We start from the raw sequence: 15,923 nt of genomic DNA, 5'->3' as shown, positions 1-15,923 counted from the left end.
GTATTTAATTGTCATGTCTTCATCATAATTTTTAATGTAGACATTTATAGCTATAAAATTCTCTCTAAGCACTGATTTCACTGTATCCCATAAGTCTGTTGTATTTTCCTTTTCATTATCTCAAAGTACTTTCTAATTTCCCTTGTGATTTATTTTTTGACCCATTGGTTATTTAGGAATGCATTGTATTTCCAAATTTGTGATTCTGTTAAGTATCCATCTAGCTGGTTTATAGTGTTGTTCAAGTATTATATTTCCTTGCTGATCTTATGTCTGGTTGTTCTTTTCATTATTGAAAGTGGGGGTATGGAAGTCTCCTACTATTACTGTTGAATAATCTAATTTTCCCAATTTTTGGTTCATGTGTTGGGGGCTATATTGTTAGCTGCATGTATACTTCATACCAATTATCTTTTCTTGATGGATTGATTCTTTTACCTTTATAAAATGTTCCTTTTGTCACTACTAATCTTTTTTTTTAAGTATATTTTATCTGATATTAGCTCTTTTTGTTTACTATTTGCATGGTATATCTTTTATCACCCTTTTACTGCCAACCTATTCATGTTATGGAATCTAAATTGTGTCTTTTGTGGACATCATATAGTTGGATCATGATTTTTTCCATCATTCATTCGAACAATCTCTGCATTTTGATTGGAATGTTTAATCGACTTACATTTAATGTAATTACTAATAATGTAGAACTTAGGTCCACCATTTTGTTCTTTGTTTTCTATATGTCTTATGTCTTTTTATTCCTGTACCTTTCCATTACTGTCTTATTTTGTGATAAATAGGTATTACCTAGTATAACACTTTAATCCTTTTGGTTTTTACTATACTTTCGGAATAAATTTTCTTAGTGATTAGCTGAAAAGTACAGTTAACACCTTAACTTAAATTTAGTTTGAATTAATGTCAGTGTAATTTCAATGGTATATAAAAACTTTGCCCCAATATATCTTTGTTCCCTCTTTCTCTTTTGTGCTATCATTGTCACATAAGTCACATATTTATACATTTTAAGCCCATCGATACAGTATTATTGCTTTATATATCTGTGTCTAAAATCAGATAGGAAAAACAGAGTTACAAACAAAAATATATTTATACTATCTTTTATGATTACCTATGCAGTGTCCTTTTCTGGTGCTCTTTATTTCTTCATATGAATTTGAGTCTTGTGTTCTTTCATTTCAGCCTGAAGGACTGCCTTTAGTATTTCTTGTGGGGAAGGTCTGCTTGTGACAAATTCTCTCAATTTTTGTTTATCTAGGAATATCTTAATTTCTCCTTCATTTTTGAAGGACAGTTTTGCTGGATATAGAATTATTTGGTAATGGTTCCTTTTAGCATTTGGATATGTCAATCTTTTATGGACTCCCTGGTTTCTCATGAGAAACCAGCCATTAATATTATTGAAGATACCTTGTATATGGTGAGTCCCGTGTCTCTTGCTACTTTCAAGTTTCTCTTTGTTTTTTGACATTTTGGTTATGATGTGTCTAGGTGTGGATCTCTTTGATTTTATCTTCCTTGGAGCTTGTTGAGCCTCTTGGATGTATAGATTAATGTTTACATCAAATTTGGGAGGTTTTCAGTCATTTTTTCAAATATTATTTCTGCCCTTTCTCTGCTCTCATTCTTTTTTTATTTTTATATTTATTTTTTGGGGGGCTGTGCCATGTGGCTTGCAGGATGTTAGTTCCCCAACCAGGGATTGAACCCAGGCCACTTGCACTGGAAGCACAGAGTCCTAACCATTGGACCACCAGGGAATTCCCTCCACTCTCATTCCCATTATGTGTATGTTGGTATGGTTGATGGTGCCCCACAAGTCTCTGAGGCTCTTTTCATTTTTCTTTTTTCTTCTTTCTGTTACTCAGATTGGATAATATCAGTTGAACTATCTTCAGGTTCATGGATTCTTTCCTCTACCTGCTCAAATCTGAGGTTGAGCCTCTTTAGTGATTTTTCATTTCAGTTATTGTACTTTTCAACTCCAGAATTTCTATTTGGTGCTTTTAAAAATAATTTCTATCCATCTATTGATGTTCCATTTGGTTTGACGTTGTCTTTATACTTTCCTTTAGTTCTTTGGACATGGTTTTTCTTATCTCTTACTATAATAAGACTATAAGATTACTATAATATGTTCACTTTGAACATGTTTAAAATAGTTGGTTTAAAGTCTTTGTCTAGGAAGTCCAGTAACTAGGTTTCCTTAGGGATAGTTTCTGTTGATTGCTTCCTCACACATGTATGGGCCATTATTTCTTATTTGCACAGCTTATAATTTTCTCTTGAAATCTGAACATTAAAAATAATGTAAGTGACAAATCTGGAAATCAGATTCTCCCTTCTCCTCAAGGTTTGTTGTTTCTGCTTGTCATAGTTTTTATTGTTTGTTTAGTGACTTTTCTAAATTAATTCTGTAAAGTTTGTATTCTTTGAGTGCCACTAAAGTCTCTACTGGTTAGCTTAATGTTCAGCTAATGTTTTAATAGAGATTTCCTTAAATACCTGGATCAATAAATTTCACAGTCTTTGCCAAAGGACTATTAAGTTAGTGTTAAGGCATGCTTTCAACACTCAGTCAGACAGTAGAAAACTCTGCCTTAGCCTTCAGTTTCTGCTTTTGCAGACCTTCAAGATGAGCCACAGGTAAGAGCTTAGGGCCTTCTCATGTCTTTCCTGTGCTTACAGCCCTGTCTGTGAGCATGGCTTTCTGTACTTCCAGGAATATTTCAGAGTTTTTCAAAGCCCCTTATGGACATCTTATTTCCTAGCTGTCCTTTTAAGGTTTTTGGTTAGTCTGTCATTCACCCAGCTGTTAATCATTGCCTCAGGGAGCTGCAAAGTTAAAATACTTGTCTTTAATTGTTTTTGACAAATATTATTCCCTACCCTACACACATCAAGGAGAAAGTTTTTTTTTTTTTTTTTAACTGAGTGAGCTCTGAGTTGGATCAAATACCAACAGTCCTGTAAATGAAATCATCCAGAGAACCACTAGGCAGGTCAAATAATGACAACTTTTTGGGAATAAAACTTTGAAAGAGCTCCCAGTTCTGTTTTGCTGTGTCCAGTGGCTGCCAGGCTGGACCAGGAATGTGGGCTGTTACTTTTTAAGGGTACCACAGAGCTAGAGAGCAGGGGATGAGATGAGGAAAAGTTAAGATACTGCTAATTTTGCTCTTCTTACAGAAGTTCAGCCATTAACAACAACAAAAAACTCTCCAGATTGTTGCAAGCTTTTTGCTAATTTCCATAGTTCTAAACAAGCTGATTCTGACCACCTTTACCAGCATTTTTGTTGCTTTGTGGAAGAGCATATTTTTGGAGCTCCTTATTCTGCCATTTTTGCTGATATCAGTGCCCTTACTTTTTAAAGATACTTTTTAAAAATTATAAAACTTACATATTACATATTACAGGGTAATATGGAATACTAAACATTGACTAATGGAATTACTTTGTCAACAAAACATAAGCAAACTTTTTGTCAAATAAATCAGTAAGTATTTCTATGGAGTGAGAAAAGATTTCAGGTCTTGGGTCTTAATCATTGTTAGAAAAATTAAAGTCTCTCTTAAGATTGTTGACTGATGAAGCTGGAGTGCCTCTTTTCTCTCTCTTTCTCTGCCCCTCCCTCTCTTTCTCCTTCTCTCTCCCCCATGATTTTTTTCAAAAACTTCTGAATTAAATTCTTATCCAAAATTTCTACTTCATATACATGTCAATAATAATGGAGAGTTATTATTGATTGCTAAAACCTCAACTTGCGTTTATTAGTAATATATGTTTTATTTGATGGGATAACGTATTGTTTTTCTTTTTGAATAGGCATATACTGTGAAGACACCAACAAAACTAAAAATTCAGCAAAGAGAAAACAAGAATGTACCCACTGAAGAAAGCAGTAAAAAGAGAAAAATGGTCTTCGATTTTGATATTAATTCAGATAGTTCAGAAACTACTGATCTTTTGGTAAACTTATTACAAATAATCAGCATTTATTATTTGTTTACATTATTATATTTCTATATTATTTCTTGATGTATATGTATAATATATATGCATAGTATCTATATTGCAATACTGAAAAAAAGTAGAACTCTACTATAACACAGAACCCTCTACTTTTGCAGCATTTTAAAGAAATTAGGGTTAAAAAAATCGCCATAAACTTCAGAAAACAATGACATTTTGAAATACTTGATATAACATAGTTGTCATATGAGAGGACTAAACCTCTTGTTTTCCAGAAGAGTGTTATTTCTTTTCCTTTTTTTTTTTTTAAAGAAAGGCTAGGTGAATATCTTTAATCTTGCTGCAGCCAAATTTGTTATTCAAGACCCCTCTTGATTTTGCATATTATACATGTTCTTTTATTTTATACCACTTATTGGTTGAAATTTATATCAAGGTATTGGTTGAAAACTATTACATTTCTATGATTCTTAATGGGTTAATGTGTTAAAGATGACATGTTTAAGGAGGATAGTTCCCCTAGCAGTTTGTATCATCAATTACTCCCTACTATGAGTATATTAACACGTATCAGTATTTTCTTAAGGCATAATAATGATTTATTGAGAATAATTAAACTTATACTCATTTGATTTAAAATCAGATAAACCTTATTACACGAAATGGAGCAATTTACCAAAGATTCTTAATTACAAAATTCCAGCTAAAGTCATTTGTTTCATTATTCCAACTCATAGCTATGAGATCCTTCAAGCTTTTATACTGTTTTGGGATCCTCTACTTTCATTTGTTCTGGAATAATGAGTAGCTGAAGTCTTAAAATTGTAATTATTGAAATTAACTTATAGAAAATCCCTACTCTAGTATCTCTTTGTTTTGTAGATAATGATTAGCATTTTAATGATTAAAATGTGAACCAGGCACTATTGTAAAGACTTTACACAGATTACTTCAGTTATTTCTTGAAACAATCTCATGCTTTAGAAGTAGAGACAGGATTGTTATTCTCATTTTACAGATGAGGAAACTGAGTCACACTGTTACATTGCCTAAGGTCACATAACTAGTAAGGCATGGAGCCAAAATTTGAACACCAACAGTCTAGCTCCATAGCCTATGTATGTCATGGTACATAATAACTGCCAGTTCAAACTGAAGTCCAGATATTAAAAGAATGTAATGAGAATTATTAGAAAGAGCATGAGCTATGGAATTAGATATTCCAGGACTAGAATTCATACTGTTTTTCTAGTAGTGTGAATTTAGGCTAGTTTCTTAGCTTATCTGAGATTCAGAATGATTCATGATTTCATTTCATTTTTAAAAGGAGCATCACAACTTTGTAACACAATAAACATACTACAGTATTTTATTTATTTTTATTTTATTTTTTACAGTTTAAACTAGTCTAAAGATATTTCATAGTGGGCTTTATTTGTTATAATTATCACTTGAAGTTAGTTATTTTTGTAATTTTCTTAGCTGTTGCATTTAAATTTTGGTGAACATTCAAATTATTATAAAAAGTAAGATTTAAAAATGTATTGTCTAGAATGACCTTAGAGAAGATAGTGGAGTAGGAAGTGCCAGGAACCCATTTCTCCACCTAGACAACAATGGTACTGGTAGAAACTGTCTGAAGTAATTTATTTGAATGCTTGCAACTTCCAGAGGGAAACTTGGCTGGTAAGTTATGGTTAATTTTGGTCAATTTCAGCCTTAAAAGTGGTAATGGCTACCTATCACTCAACCTATAACCATGTGGTAGGGCCATGCTCATGTCTTGCTGGAACCAGGGTGAACAATAAGGACCTTGTCCTCCGAAGATCAAGGTTCAGTGTTCTGACTGCTGATTCTGATCACTGAGGTACAGGTACAGAGTACAGAGTCTGGCTGCCATTGTTTCGAACCTCACTGGCTGAAGTGTCTTCCAGAAGATTTGTCTTCCAGAAGAACAAACTGCACTTTTATCTCTCTCTTTTTTTCCCTCTTTGGAGAGCCAGATGTTCAAGCATTAGAACATTCAAAATCAATCACATTTACAGGGCATTTAGAAAGCCATGCCCAGGGAAAGACACAGGCTCAGAAAAAAAACCAGGAAGATCTCAAATTTTCACCACAGGCTTATCCAATGCACAGAGACACTTTTAATAGTAAAACAAAAAGCAAAACAAATCTAAATAAATAAACAGTAAACCCTGGGGAAGGGGAAGAATCTGATTTGCAGATGTATCAAATTATAAGATTAAAGTGGCTAGTTTTCAACAACAACAACAACAAAATCACAAGGCATATGAAGAAAAGGAAAGTATAGCCTATCAAAGGAACAAAACAAATCAACAGAAAATGTCCAGAGGAAGCTCAGATATTGGACTTACTAGACAAAGACTTTAAAAACAACCATCTTAAAGATGTTCAAAGAGCTAAAGGAAGACATAGACAAAAACAGAAAAATGTATGAATAAAATGAGAATAGCAATAAAGAGATAGAAATTATAAAAGGAACCAAGAAGAAATCTTGGAATTGACAGTACAGTAATTGAAATGAAAAGTGTATTAGAGGGATTCAAAAGCAGATATAAGTAAGCAAAAGAAAGAATTGGTAAACTTGAAGATAGGACAATAAACTATTGAGTATAAGCACAGAAAAAAAGGAATGAAGAAAAGTGAACAGAGCCTCAGAAACTTGTGGGACACCATCAAAAAATCAATATATGAATTGTGGGAGTCCCAGAAAGAGAAGAGAGAAATGGGAAGAAAGAATGTTTGAAGAAATGGCTGAAAACTTTTCAGATTTTGATGAAGTAAATGAATCTACAAATCCAAGAGCCTCAATGAATTCTAAGTGGATAGATTCAAATAGACTCACATCAAAACACATTATAATCAAACTGTTGAAAGACAGAGAGAATCTTTTTTTTAATACATAATATATTTGTTCCCCTGTGCTATACAGTAGGTTCTTGTTGGTTATCCTTTTTAAGTATAGCAGTATGTACATGTCAATAGGAAACTCCCTAACTATCCCTTCCCTCCATCCTCCCCACCTGATAAACATAAGTTCATTCAAAAGACAGAGAGAATCTTGAAAGCAGCAAGAGAGAATCAACTCATCATATATGTTACCCTCAATAAGATTATCAGCTGATTTCTCATTAGAAACCTTGGAACCAGAAGTCAGTAGGTTTACATATTCAAAGTGCTGAAAGACAAACATTGTCAGCTAAGCATTTGCTATCTAGCAAAACTGTCCTTCAAAAATGTAGTGAAATTAAGACATTCCCAGATAAACAAAAGCTGAGGGAGTTGTCACTAGACCTTCTCTTCAAGAAATGCTGAAGGGAGTTGTTCAGGTTGAAATGAAAGTATGCTAGACAAAGAAAAGATCTCTGATAAAGTTAAATACATTGGAAATTATAAAAGCTGAAATGATTGTAATTTTGGTTTCTAACTTCACTTTTTATCCTCTACATAATTTAAAAGACAAATGCTTAATTAATCTATGTTGTTGGGCACACAATATATAAAGATGTAATTTTTGACATCAGTAACAGAAGGAGAATGGAGCTGTATAAGAGCAGTTTGTGTAGGCTATTGAAGTGAAGTTGGTATAAATTCAAATTAGGTTACTATAATGTTTGGTCATTAAATGTAATCCCCATGGTAAACACAAAAATGATCTATAGAATACACACAAAAGAAAATGGGAAGGGAATCAAAACATTTTACTACCAAAAAAGTCACCTAAACACAAAAGAAGAGAGTAATGGAGGAAATGAGTGACCAAAAACAAACAAACAAAACACCTATAAAGCATATAGAAAATGAATATCAAAAAAGGCAAAAGTTAGTCTCTCCTTATCAGTAGTTACTTAAATGTAAACAGATTATACACTCTAGTAAACAAAAAGAGACTCATGTTAGCTTTAAATTGGTTAAATGTGAAAGGATGGAAAAAGATGTGCAAATAGTAACCAAAAAGGAGGTGGGATGGCTATACTAATATCTGACAAAATAGACTTTAAATCAAAAAGTACAAGAAACAAATAAGGACATTATATATTAATAAAAGATTCAATACAGTGGGAAGTTATGAGAGTTTTAATCATTTACACATCTAATAACAAACCCTTAAAATATATGAAGTAAAGCTAATGCAAAGAGATGAAGTTAGAAATCAATAAGAGAAAGAAAATTAGAAAATTCACAAACTTGTGGAAATTAACACACTTCTAACCAACCAATGGATCAGAGAAGAAATCACAAGGGAAATTTGACTTAGAGATGTATGAAAATGAAAAACACAATACACCAAAACTTACATAAGACAGAAAAAACAGTGCTCTAAGGGAAATGTAATAGCTGTAAATTCCTACATTGAAAAAGAAAGAAATCAATAAACTAACTTAAGGAACTAGAAAAAGAAGATCAAACTAAACCCAAAGCTGACAGAGGAAGCAAATAATAAGGTTAGAGTGGAGATAAACAAATTAGAGAAAAGGAAACAGCAGAAAATCAATGAAGCCAAAATTTGTTTCTTTGAAAAGATCAATTAAATTGGCAAACCTTTAGCTAGACTGACAAAAGCAAATACCTAAAGTCAGAAATATAATTGGAGATGTTATTACCAACATTTTAGAGATAGATAATACTGTGAATAATTATATGCCAACAAATTAGATAACCTAGAAGAAATATACAAATAGAAAAACTACTTGAAATACACAAATTACCTAAATCTGCTCAAGAAGAAACAGAAAACCTTATCAGAGCTGAGTTAGTAATCCAAAACTCCCAACAAAGAAAAGTCCTCGACCAGATAGCTTTATCGATGGATTCTACCAAATATTTAAAGACTTAACACCAATCCTTCTCAAAGTCTCCCAGAAAATTGAAGGGAGAACACTTTGTAACTCATTCAATAAGGCCAGCATTACCTTGATACCAAAGCCAGATGAAGACATCACAAGAAAGGAAAATTGTAGACCATTATTCTTTCTGAACGTAGATGCAAAAATCCTCAACAAAATATTAGCAAATCAAATCCAGCAGCATAGTAAATGGATCATTTACCATGACCAATGAGACTTATCCAAGAAATACCAGAGTGGTTCAATATAAGAAAATCAATATAATACACCACATTAATAGAACAAAGGAAAAAATATTGCAAATGATCGTCTCAATTGACATTATAAAAATTCATAAAGCTAGGACAGAGGGAAAATTCCTCAACATGATAAAGGGTATGAATGAAAACCAAAGCTAACATCATACTCAATGGTGAAAGACTGAAAGCTTTCCCCCTAAGATTAAGAATAAAACAAGGATGCCCACTTTCACCAATGTTAGTCAGCATTGTGCTGGAAGTTCTAGCCATGGCTTTTAACTATTAGACAAATACAAAAAACAAAAGGCATGCAAATGTAAAAAAGAGGTAAAACTGCCTCTAATTTGCAGGCGACATGATCATATCTATACATGGAAAATCACAAAGCCTAAACAAGAAAGCTTCTAGACCTAATAGATAAATTCAGCACTGTTGAAAGGTATAAGATCAACATATGAAAATCAGTTATGTTTCTATACTCCAACAATGAATAATCCAAAAAGGAAATTAAGAAAACAATTTTATTTACTATACCATTAAAAAGAATTAAATACTTAAGAACAAATCTAGCCAAGAAAGTAAAATACTCATACACTGAAAATTACAAAACATTGCTGAAAGACTTAAAAATAAAGAAAAATAATTCTGTGTTCATGGATAGGAAGACTTAACATTGTTAAGATGTCAATACTACCAAAAACAGTGTACGTATTTAACATGTTCCCTATTAAATTTCCAACAGCTTTTTTGGCAGAAATGGAAAATTCGATACATTTATACAGATTTGCAAGGGGCCCCAGATAGCTAAAGCAATCTTGAAAAAGAAAGACAACATTGGAGGACTCACAGTTCTTGACTTTGAAACTTATTACAAAGCTAGTAATTGAAATAGTATAGTACCGGCATAAAGACAAATATATATACCGATGTAATAAAAAACAGAGCCCAGAAATAAATCTTCACATATATAATCAGTTGAGTTTTGACAAGAGTGCCAAGATCATTCAGTGGGGAAAGGACAGTTTTTTCAACAAATGGTACTAGGAAAACTGGATGTCCACATGCAAGAAAATGAAGTTGGACTCTTACCTTACACCATATACAAAAACTGACTCAGAATGAATCAAAGACCTAATCGTAAGGACTAAAACTATGAAACTCTTAGAAGAACATTGGGAAAATCTTCATGACATTGAATGGCAAGGACTTCATGGATATCATGACACCAAAGCACAGGCAAAAAAGAGAAAAAAATAGGTAAATTGGACTTCATCAAAATTAAGGACTTAAATGCATCAAAGGACTCTATTAAGAAAGTGAAAAGGTTAAAGATTGGGAGAAAATATTTGCAAATCATATATCTGACAAGAGATTAATATCCAGAATACATAAGGAACTCCCGTAACTCAATGACAAAAACAAGCCAGTTGAAAAATGGGCAAAGGACTTGACCAGACATTTCTCCAAAGGAGATATACAAGTGCCCAATAAGCACATAAAAGATGAATGCAACAGAGTTATAAGGACAGACAAGTTTTTGTTGTTTTAAATTAGGTTAATTTATTCTTTTTATATAGGCAGCCATTAGTGAACATACAGTTACCATACAGTAAGCAAAATTTTAATGATAGTTTACGATATGATTTTTAAGATAATTTATCTTTTCTAAGTTGGTCCGTTGGTGCATACTGATTTGAGTGTATCTGAAAGGTCAACTCTTTGTGACTAAGTGAATTCTGCTGAAATCTTAGAATTCATGAAAATGGCTGAATATTTTCATCCATGAAGCTTCTGAAATTTGTGTTAAGTGTGACTTTAATGAGCAGGAAAAGATAATGTGAACTGATTGCTTACCTGACTAAATTTATGTAGCATATTCATTAAGGAAATGGATTCTGGAGCCAGCCTACCTGGATTTGAATCCTGGCTCCACCTCTTACTAGCTGTATAGTCTTGGGCAAGTTACTTAATATTTGTGTGTCTCAGTTCTTCACCTTTAAAATGGGGATAATAATAGTATTTGTGTGTCATAAAAATGTTGTGAGGATTAAAACTAATTAAAATATGCAAAGTGCTTAAAGTAGTGCCTGACATAAAGAAAATACTGAATAAGTGTTAGCTATTATTATTTGGGAAAATATTCATAAATTGATAATTGACAACATTTATAATTTTTATAGGATTATGAATGCTTATTATAAGGCCTAAGTGTATTTAAATAAGTAGGTTGGGAGAAGGGGTGGGGAAAGTGATAGTATGAAGACTCTGAAATAGAAATAGAAATCAGTAGAAAAATATTCATACACATCTTGTATTCCACATAACCTTTTAGGTATATAGTTAATAGAATCAAAATCTAGGTCCTTGTTTGACAGATTGAAGATTTATTTTGTCATTGTCTTCTTTCTTCAGTCTTTTTCATTTTTTTCCTCTTCTTTTCCTTTCCCCTCTCTCCTCTTTTATTCTCCCTCCTTGTACTCTTCCATCTCCTTCTCATATGTGGGATGTAGACAAAAATTTAATAATATAATATTAATGGTGGCAGCCTCCAAATTATATTTTTATATTTCTCTTTAAGAGCATGGTTTCAGAGGAAGAGACATTGAAAAAACTATACAAGAAGAAGAATCCACCAATTTCTCAATTTTGTGTCAGAACACCAAAAAAGGTAGTTTTCAAATTTTATTTCAGAAAGCAAATTTCAAAAGCTGGATTTAATTCTTTCTTTTTTTTTTTTAGTTAAACATATTATGATTTTATTTATTTCCTATTCAGACTCCTTCATCTCTAACAACCACTGGATGTACGCGGAAGCTCGGAGCTATGAGGAAAATGCAGGAGGACCCTTGGGCTATAATTGCTAAAATGGATAGGAAACAAAAACTAAAGGAAGCAGGAAAGCTATTTGTTTAATTTCAGAAAATCAGTGTGATTAAGGAGCCTAAATAACAGCAAATTTATAGTTAATTTTTTTATTCTTATTTTCTACAGAGCCAAACATTTTCTGAAATTGAGACTTTTTTGATATTTTCATAAATAATTTGTTTCTTTTTATTTTAATATTTTGGCCTAAATGGGAGATAACCACATGTTACTTAAAAACTTGTAATTCTATTCAGATAATTAGATGATTATATTTTGGTTTTACCTTTTCTTGTATTCATGAAAGCTGTTTTGGCTAAGTTTTCACACCTGTAAAGTTGTCCGTTGAACACTAGGAACACTGAGATTTACTATTTATTCTTTACTATTAAAATATTTTAGATGAAAATACTTCTCATTGATTCTGTGAGGTCATCTGAACAGCTAATTATTATAATTTTGCTAATATTATTTATTTTTAAAATCTTGAGGGCATTTAAGTTTCACAGTTCTGAAGCAGCTTTGATTTATCTATTTATAAAATTGACAAATGGCTTTAAGTTGTGGGAAAAAAGCCTCCACCAGTATGACTACCTAAAATACTTCATTTATTCAACATTCAATCGGCAAATATTTATTGAATATCTGCTAAGAATTAAGCACAGTTCTAGATACTGGGGATATAAGAATGAATGAAACAAAAATAAGCCCTCTCTTCTTCTAGAGCTTACATTTTAATGGGGAAAATAGACAATAAATAAACTATATAAGCAAAACACATAGTATATTAGTTAATGATAATTGCTAAGGAGAAATAAAACAGGTAAGAGTATTAGGGAGTATTGAAGAGGGTTGAAATTTTATGTAGAGTGGCCCTCAGTGCAATGACATTTGAAGATCTGATGAATAACTAGTAAGCCTGTGGCTATCTTGAGGAGAACATTCCTGATAAAAGGAACAAAAAGTATAAAGGCCCAGAGGTGGAGGTGTGCTTAGTGTATCTGGGAAACAGCAAGGAGGCCAGTGTGGGTAGAGGATAATGAGCAAAAGAAGAGTATAAGGAGAAAAGGCCTGGTATTTAACAGGATAGGGAGTTTGGGTGGGCAGATTATGTAATGCTTATAGGCTACTGTAAGAACTTTGGCTTTTACTCTGAATAAGATGTGAAATTAGCAGATATTTCTGAGCAAAGAAAACTGTGATCTGACTCATGTTTTAAAATAAGGATCTTTCTGACTGCTATATTGAGAACAGATTTTGAAAAGAGGACAAAAGGTTAAAACAGGAAAACAGGTTATTTTAATAATACATATGAGAGATGGTAGTGGTGTGAACAAAGCTGAGAGCAGTAGAGGAGTAAAGAGGTCAACTTCTGGATCTATTTTTAAGATTAGATGTGGGATGTGATAAAAAAAAGAAAGAAAAGGCCAAGGATAATGTCAATATTTTTGGCCTGAGCAATGTAATTTTGGACATATTTGGTCTAAAATGTATATTAGACATCCAAACAGAGATGGTAAGTAGGCTTAGAGACAGATCCAGGAGAGTGATATAAATTTGGGAGTCAACAGCATATTTAAAGCTATCAGAGTGGTTGAGAACATGTACAATTATGAGAGTGACTGTACCTAGAAAAGAGAAGAGATCAGAGATGAGAAGGAACCATAAAAGATTTAGCAAGGGTAATACTGAAGTCTAGCAAGAAGGTATTTCAAAGAAGAAGGGAGTGATAAATTGTGTTAAATACTGCTCAGAGATAAAATTGATTAATGTGTTATTAATGGGGAGGACTTTGGTGATCTTAACAATGGCAGTTTCAGTGAAGTGGAGTTCGATTGGAGGGAGTGGTTAAGGAAAGAATGGAAGGAAAAAAGTGGAGACAGCTATCTTCATTAAGAGTAAGAAAACTAAGAAGTTATACCTTAAAAGGGAAGAAGATAAATGAAATAGCTACTTGAAATGGAAGTGGGTCAAGAGAAGATTCTTTTTTAAAAGATGTAAGAATTAATAGCAAGTTTAAATAATTAAGGAAAGATTCAGGATGATGGGAAATGATGATGCCGAAGAGAAAGAAGATTTTTTTTTTTTAAGTAGAATGTCCTATAATAAATAGGCAAGAGGAATGGAATCTGGTGGAAGATTAAAGTGCTGGGCCTTAGCTAGGAGAATAGACAATTCTACCATAGTAACAAGGGAAAAGGAAACATATATATCACAACATGATGGTGGATGGGAGTTTGTAGAACTTCTGGTTTCATAGCTTCAATTTTCTTAAGTGAAGTGAGAATTAAGATCATCCACTGAGAATGAAGGTGGAGGGGAAAGTGTTGCAAGTTGTGAAGAGAAGAGTAGGTATGAAAGACTCATCTAATAAAGTAAGGGAGTGAATGAACTTTATAAAAACAATTGGCAAATGGATAAAAATAGTCTTATAGTTGTCTATAACAATTTTGGTATAGTAGAATTTTAATTTCCTTATGGTGGGGAAATGTGTTTGTAGGAAAGACTACCCAGGAAAAAATGGAAATGCTATATAACATTATGGAAATTATGTTCCTCCTTCAATTTGTGTGCCTGTAACTGTACTCTGAAAACTGGATATAGTCTTAGGATTTCTAGCTTTTGATCTAGAAACTTTAATTGGAACTTTATAATTAGTCTCCTGAGCAAGTATTTTCTTTGGAGGATTATTAGTCTTGATGACATGATATTTCACATTTGAAGCTACTATATATTTTCAAACATTTTAAAATAAAACAAGACTTGTATATTAGTTAACACTAGCTTCTCTGGCTAATCATCAACTTCTCACTTAAATGCTACTATTTAGTAAGCAGTATTTCTCCAGGTGGTGATTTAGGAACGCTGGCTCCTTCCAACTTCTAGCTCTGCCATCTTCAACAACTTGCTTCCAAGGTTGTTGCAAAAGGGGAAATACCATGGAGGATCCATGTGGGAAGTTTTTAATGACCCAGGTCTGAAATAGATGTACATCACTTCCACCCACATTCTACTTTCTGGAACCAAATCACATGGCCACACCTAATTTCAAGACAGACTGTGATCCATTTCTAGTTATGTCTCAGGAGATCAGGGAAGGGGGTCAGGTCAACAACTAGCCAGTCTGTCACAATTAGTTTGCACTCTTTAAATTTTCAAATATTGTTCTTCCTTGCTTTTAATTTAAAAAGATGAGTTAGGCTCTTAAGTTTTGAAAGACTGCTTCTTGCTGTTTTTGAGCATGCTGGGCATGCTTCTTTCTCGGAAACTTTCCCCTCTCTCCAGTACTTCTGATTCCCCTTACACTACTCTTTTTCTCCCCATGGCACATATAATCTTCTAACACACTATATACCTCACTTAGTATGTTTATTATTCATTGTCTTCACTCACTAGAATGTAAACTTCACAAAGACAGGGATTTTTGTCTGCTTTGTTTATTGATGCATCCTGAGTACTTAGAACAATGCCTGACCCATTGTAGGTACTCAGTATTTGTTGAATTGATTAAATAAAAATTTAATATATATTTAAGAAAAACTTACATATACCATACTGATGATTCTTATAGTAAGACTTCAGAATCAAAATGTTTAATACATGATTTAAAAATAAGATCAGAAATTAATACAACATTGTAAAGCAACTATACTCCAATAAAAATTAATTTAAAAAATAAAAATAAGATCAAATATCGGAAATTAGAAAAACATAAAATTTCCATAAAATTTCCTAAAATTTCCTATATTGTTATAGTAGCCTATATTTGTGTCTTCTGTTTTGAGATTTGGAGAGTCAGTTTTGACAACCAAATCCAGAATAAAACTTAAGACTAATGCTATTGTTTTTACTTTGAGGCAACTCCTGAAAAACACCAGAGTAAGAAAAATAATTTATCATTCTAAGTTTAGGGATCAGTGCACTCATTTGTGGTAACCTCATCAAAAAAAAAAAA

General features: G+C 32.5%; 1 protein-coding gene across 2 annotated transcripts in view; it reads left to right on the top strand.

Annotated features, from left to right (window-relative positions):
• The window catches only part of SYCP1 (synaptonemal complex protein 1), a 158,200-nt gene extending 146,181 nt beyond the window's left edge, over positions 1-12,019 (top strand). For both annotated transcript variants that reach the window (XM_060287085.1, XM_060287078.1), the window contains 3 exons: positions 3,850-3,993; positions 11,685-11,774; positions 11,882-12,019. In XM_060287085.1, coding sequence (XP_060143068.1) covers positions 3,850-3,993; positions 11,685-11,774; positions 11,882-12,019 — 372 coding nt within the window. The remainder of the gene's footprint in view (positions 1-3,849; positions 3,994-11,684; positions 11,775-11,881) is intronic.
• Positions 12,020-15,923: the final 3,904 nt, after the last annotated feature.

The sequence above is a fragment of the Globicephala melas genome, chromosome 1 (genome assembly GCF_963455315.2).
Source record: "Globicephala melas chromosome 1, mGloMel1.2, whole genome shotgun sequence".
NCBI classification, from domain to species: Eukaryota; Metazoa; Chordata; class Mammalia; order Artiodactyla; family Delphinidae; genus Globicephala; species Globicephala melas.
The sequence above is the reverse complement of the archived record's forward strand: the minus strand, read 5'-3'. Positions and strand labels throughout refer to the sequence as shown.